The sequence below is a fragment of the Manihot esculenta genome, chromosome 7 (genome assembly GCF_001659605.2).
Source record: "Manihot esculenta cultivar AM560-2 chromosome 7, M.esculenta_v8, whole genome shotgun sequence".
Lineage (NCBI taxonomy): Eukaryota > Viridiplantae > Streptophyta > Magnoliopsida > Malpighiales > Euphorbiaceae > Manihot > Manihot esculenta.
The window spans coordinates 12,841,721-12,848,105 of NC_035167.2; the positions used below are offsets into that span (position 1 = coordinate 12,841,721).

Consider the following 6,385-nt stretch of genomic DNA (forward strand, 5'->3'; position numbering starts at 1 on the left):
TGAAACTAAACTCACACCTAGTAGTATATATATTAACTATCACATGCTCATCATCTTCTATTTTGTATCAGAACTAGGATTGTTAATGTGCCACAAAAGTTACTTTTAATTTTTCAACTTGTACTTGTCTAATCTATAATTGTCCTTTGCAATTGTTTTTAAACGATGCATGAGTAAACTTAGCTAACCATAAAAAAAAAAAAACTTTGAGTTATATCCAACAAAAAATTATTTATTTGACTTGGAAATGGAAAGGAACATATTGAGAATGTCCAGGTAAGAGAGTAGCAGACGGTTCTCTTTGCCCTCCCATAGAGCTCTCGGTGGGTCAGCGCAGATATGCACATAAGAGAGATAGTTGCACATGAGGTGAAAACACTATGGGATCATATGCGATTCAAAAATTTGATGCCCGTGATAACTTAGAGCTGTATATATATAAAGATAAGTGTTTTTTTCTTATGTGGAATCAAGAGAAGTCATTTTATTTGCTGCATCAATTCTTTCACAGAGAACAATAAAGGCAAGTTTTTTCTCAATGCACTTATTCCATGCTCCTAAAAAAACTCACGTGGCTAATGATGCATGACATAAAAATAAAAAAAAATGGGTCTATATCTCCCTATCTAACAACGATGTGAAATTTGAGGAATCAATGCTAATCCCTCTTGTATTGTTGAGAAGTACTCCTTGCTCAGTTTAGAGTCTGGCTCCATGGACTTCTCTCGAGGTTCCATCCAATTGGAAACTTCATATGGAGACGAGAGGATACGCTGAAAGTGAGGTTGGGTGAGTATTAGTAGTAGAAAACAAGTCAAGAAAGGAGGTCCCATGCATCTTGCAGATGATAATAGAGAAATTTATATACAGAAATGGAGAATGAAATGCTAGATGTGAAGCTGTTGTCTAGAAGAGGCAATGAAGAAAAGAAGCATTGAAGATGGAGGTATATGAGACACTTGTTGAGTTTATTTTCTCAATATTATCATGCATCCAACAGAACATTTTATCAGAAAGCTTTGCTTCCAAGCTTAAAGGCATGTCAGACAATAGACATTTAGCAGTCAATTGACAGGTCACCGCACGTCTATCACACGTATAATTTTAAAGCAAATGTATGCTTAATTGTAAGTACAAGTGTTTAGTAAGTCACAGAATTAGTACATGTGTTCAATACTACAGGAGTTTGATTATGTATTTAGTCAATATCATTTATATATAGGAACATTATATAGAAACGCAAAACAAGATATATCAATGAATGACTTCAGCATGCTATACAGTGTAAGATTGGAAACATCACATGCAACAAAATTTTATTATTAGAAGAGACCACTTTTTAGTTTGACTTATATTTTCCAATCTAAAATACCACTTTTAATATTTTCCCAAATGTCTTGATTAAAAGTGTAATTTCTTTCTTCATGATTGCGAACTTGCTTGACTTTTATGTCTTCCGCATCGAAGTGCCAGCACATCGTACTTGCAGGAGAAATTTGCTTGACCTTTATCTCCTTTATGCAATGATTCCAGCAAAAAACAGGACAAGACTTGCAATCCTTCTCTGTTTTACAAGTTGGCTTTTGGTATGAAAACTGAAACATGTGATAAATAATAACAATAAGTGTAGTTACAATAAAACTCATAAACAAAATTCCTAAAATATAAAAATAATTCATACCTTAAAGTAAGATTTAATTATAGAATCTATGTGTAGAGTTTCTATATGAGGACAAATACAGAGCATAGCATCCACAAGTTGGGCAACCGTACTATGTCTAAAACAGGAGATTGAAAGCTTCAATTCTTTCATGTTATGCAATGGTGATGGTAGGAGTTGTCTCAAGTCGCTAGGAACAACATAACTCTGAAAAGATGCACAAACAAATTTAATCACAAAAGATGAGATATCAAGTGTTTAAATCTAGGGTTCATTGTAAATTAATATAGTATAGATAAATAAAAAGACATACCTCACCCGTATCACTTTCCAAAGCAATTGTCTTGAATAACTGATTTAACTTATCAAGTAATTCAATCAATCTAGCGTACCAGGATATTTGCATATTGTTAGATTCCAAATGTAAATGAACCTTAGGTAAGAACAAATTGTCCGAAGAGAATGAAATTATATCACCACAATATGAGAAGATATGTAAATGAGGCGTATCAATATGAAGTCTAGCCACCTTTCCACATGAATATATGCACAATGAATGAAGACTGGAACTAGAAATCTTGATGCTCTCCAACATATCGCAGTGAAACAAGCTCAAGGATGTTAAGTGATGAAATTTATTCAAGTGCTCATGCAACCACTTATCAGTAATCGGAGCATTAGATATTTTCAAACTCTTCAAGTTTTTCAAAGAAGCTACCTTTAATGTAGAAGGCCAAAATGAGCCTCGTAGTGTGAATGAGTGAAGATTCTGTGCTTCCAGTGTAAGAAGCTCAATATGAACAATTCTCTCCGCATAGAATCTAATAAGATTATCTAGATCAAATATCTGCAAAGACTTAATACCATAGCAATTAATGAAACTCATATCTTCAATTCGAGGAGACTCAGCAATAAGTTTATTTATAATATTATCATCTGCAAAAACAGAGCTGAGAGACAACTTTCTCAAGAAAGGTAATGATAAGCTACCCATGGAGGGCATATGCAACTTGCAATGGCTCAAGTCTAGAATTTGTATTGAAACCGCATTGAGAACGGCTTGAGGCTCAAAATACTTGTAGTCTTCATCATCGTTAGTCGGACCCACTTTAATTTTCAAATGTTTGACATTAGTCTCTAAGGCGTAACCAATCCATCTGTCCATCGTGGAAACCATCTCTGGTTTTCTATAAATAAAAGGCACAATAAGTGTAAACTTCGTCAAACTAATCATTTGCTTGCGTCGGCTTAACAAAATTTGCTCAACGAAGTTATACAGCTCTTGCTTATTCTTCTCCCTTGTTTCAAAGTCTGGAAAGCCGTAACGATTCCCACTAAAGATGGCATAAAAATCAAATTCCAAAATGGGGGAGGTCTTCCATGCTTTAAGCCATGTTTTTGACAAAACACTATTTCGAGTGATTTGTTTGGTGGGGAGAAATGACATGATGCGATGCAATATATGCTCTGGCAATTCTGATATATAATCTATCCTCTTATCCATACTTGTATCCTGTTCAATATATTAGAAAATAAAATTAAATAAAAAAAATAATGAAATCATATAAAAAAAAAAAGAGACTAAAAATTTAAAGAATGAAAATAATATAATAAAGAAAACTAATTTGTATAGTTAAGATAAAGAAGAATAATATGGGCATAATGTTCAAGGAAGAACAAGATACAATGTTGTCTTATCAAATAAAAAGATATTTTGTTTGTTAACAATTATTGTGTGTGGAAGAGGAGACAATAAACAATTAACTCAATAGCATTGACTTTTAGACTTCCTCTTAATTAATACCTAAGAAAATATTAGAATCTTGAAAAAGTAAAAGGAAAAAATGCAATAAAAATTTAAATAAAAGGGACACTTGTAAAAGTTTACATATTATTAACTAAATGTAAAGAAATAAAAAGCTACTTTTATGCCACATACTAACAGTCAATAAATTGCAAGATATCTATACATCTTACTTGTAACTTTCAGATCCAAATCTTCGTGTCTAGATTGACTCAGCTTCCTCAGCAGCAGCTGGTAGCACCAGGTTTACCACTAGAGAAATCTTAGCACCTCCCAATGAAATATCCTAAGAAGACCAGTTGATATAACAATATTCTTGTGAATGCATTGGACATGCAATGACTATATGCTGTAAATATTCCAGACTTTAAAAAAAACATGAGAAAAGGAAAGAACGAGAACAAGTCAAAAACTCAAATGAAAGAAGAACGAAAAGCAACATACTTCCAAGTAAGAGCACATGGTGCATCCCCTCAAAGTAGGAATAATGGAAACTTAACTGTATGATTATTACTTCCTAATTAAATTTCCTTAATAACATAAACTTAAACTTCTTATTTATAATATAAATTCTGAATGAATCATCTTAAATTTACAATTAAAAATTAAATAAAAATATTTCATCCATTTAAGTATCTCATTGTATTATGCATGAATAAGGAGAGAACAATTATTCAACCTAATCCCAACCAAACCCACTAATATCAACAAGAATAAGCTATTATAACCCAATCCCAATCTGAATGAAATTTAATAAATTATCTAATTCTATGCAATGATTAATACTTTCATTTTTGAATATAAACATAAGCGGTGCTTTGATTGACCAACCATGGACCTTTTCATGTTGATGTCTAAGCACTATATTTATGGAATAAATTGTTACCCTTCCTTATTGACAAGGAAGGATTAATGGCAAAATATATATTTAGATTCTTAAACTATTTAGTTTTTGGCCATCACACCTTTATCCTAAAATTATAACCTATTAGACACCTTATGAGTACTCTAATGGATCACGTATAAACCAAAAGGAAGAACTGGGTGTTGATTGAGATAAGGATAGTGAAGTAAAGGGGACAATAGAAAGTGAGTGAGTGGATAAAAACAGCAAAATACATAGAAAATGAACAATGGAACCCAAGTGCACCACAAGGACGATGCCCCCAACAGAAACAGCTACAGTCTACTGTCAAATACATAATCTTAAAGAGGTGGAGGACCATTTGGTACGTAACACCCAATTTTGAATGCAGAAGAGTCCCTTTGTCTGATGAAAGTCTCAATCTGTGGCATTGAATAGCTAAGCGAAGCACCTAGACCCATGGCTAATGCAACTGGCATGCTCTTGCCAACTATTTCGATAACTGTTTTAGTTGTTTTATCAATTTTCATCATCATATTCTATTCTCTCCAATCTCTAAACATAAAGTCCATGTCTATACTGCATACTACAAGCACCAGCTCTTGATGGTTTGATTACGGCCTTGTTAAGTTGTTATATGGGATTGCTTCAGCAACAATGGCCTTTATTAGCAAAGCAATTCATATGCAGTGAATGACCCTTCTAACTCTGCAGTAATTGAAGACTGCTTTCCAGTGCCACTATCCTACAATGCTAATATGGCATTTGCTTTGGCAAGCTTGAAAGGAGTTAGTATTCCTATGTATATTTCAATAGAGACTTACCAATCAGCTTGAAAGGAGGTTTTTGACAACCTTTTTTGAATTAGTTCCTAAACCACAGTATTGCAATCAGTTTAAATTCATAGAACTCTGTTTTACTGCTTTCTTTTTTGTCGAATATCACATGGTTTTGCTGTTGTAAAATTGGTTTGAATGGAATTTTAATATTTTAATGGGTTTTGGCTTAAAAAACATAGAAGAACAATGATGGTAATGAAGATTCTACGAAGGAAAGACATAGTTAACTGGATTCAACAGCTTCTTTTTCTTTCTCTTTTGGGTTTCTTCTCTGTTTTTTATGTTTCTCCTTCTTATTTCTTGATTGGAATCGCTACATGGAACTGAACAGTGAGAAATATATTTTTTTTCCCTTTTGCTGTTTCTTTTATTTTCAAGTTATCTAGATTCTACAAGTTATCTGCCAATAGCTTTTAATAGAATATAGAACGAGGTTTACCTCAAACTAATCCCCTCAAGCTATCATCCAAAGTTGTATTTAACTGCTCAAGCAAGCATCAAAATTTAGCAAACGAAGTCCCCTCAAATAAACCAGTTTTTAAGATAACATTCATACACCAACTCATTGGCAAATCAAACCCAAATTTTCGCAGGAAAAAAACATACAAGCACATGAAAATAGTATGTTAAGTCAAGTTGATTTGCTGATAAATACAAAAACACGAAGAAAATTCCTCAAATCAATAGAAGGGCTTACCTGCTTGCAACGAATATCCAAAATCAATGAATAAAAATAGCAAATTCCTCAGGATCCACTTATCATAGATGATCGGCGGAAAATCAAATTACAGTTCTCAACAACCCTAGGAATCTATCCGGCAGAGAAAATAGTTTCTGAAATCGGACTGAGATTATGATTATGATTTTAGCTATTAAATAATTTCTATTGTCAAATCCTATTTTAATTCTAATACTTAACCAGAAAGAAGTTTGTTTTATTAAATTTAGTGTTTAAATCATAAATACCGGTTAAATATCAATTTCAATTTTGCTAGAGTACTGCTACTCCATTCATTTAATATATAAGAATGAAGCTTTAAGTTTAATACTAAATAAATGTAAAAAGATCAAAATGCTAAATAAAGTTTAAATTAATCATAAGATTATACGAAAATCCACCAATACATAATCAAATCCTAACAAATAACTTAATCATATCTCTATCAACCAACTAATATATATCCATAACTTCACTTATTACATATAACCAACAAATT

General features: G+C 32.4%; 1 protein-coding gene across 2 annotated transcripts; it reads right to left on the reverse strand.

Moving 5' to 3' along the window:
- Positions 1-1,255: 1,255 nt before the first annotated feature.
- LOC110618524 (putative F-box/LRR-repeat protein At3g28410) lies at positions 1,256-6,157 on the reverse strand. Of its 2 annotated transcripts, none has more exons than XM_021761668.2 (5): positions 5,866-6,157; positions 3,638-3,750; positions 2,379-3,173; positions 1,682-1,867; positions 1,256-1,595 (listed from the first exon to the last, which is right to left on the reverse strand). In XM_021761668.2, the coding sequence occupies exons 3-5, from the start codon at positions 3,162-3,164 to the stop codon at positions 1,350-1,352; spliced, it is 1,218 nt and encodes a 405-aa protein (XP_021617360.1). In that variant the 5' UTR covers positions 3,165-3,173; positions 3,638-3,750; positions 5,866-6,157; the 3' UTR covers positions 1,256-1,349. The 2 variants fall into 2 exon arrangements, with proteins under 2 accessions (XP_021617360.1, XP_021617359.1); XM_021761667.2 differs by having other exon boundaries at positions 1,974-3,173; positions 5,866-6,154.
- Positions 6,158-6,385: the final 228 nt, after the last annotated feature.

Coding starts and splice junctions, on each gene's coding strand:
- LOC110618524 (XM_021761667.2), bottom strand. CDS start 3,164: ATGGATAAGAGGATAGATTATATATCAGAATTGCCAGAGCATATATTG. Junction 1,868..1,973: donor TGGAAAGTGATACGGGTGAG/GTATGTCTTTTT, acceptor GCATCTTTTCAG/AGTTATGTTGTTCCTAGCGA. Junction 1,596..1,681: donor TAATTAAATCTTACTTTAAG/GTATGAATTATT, acceptor CACATGTTTCAG/TTTTCATACCAAAAGCCAAC.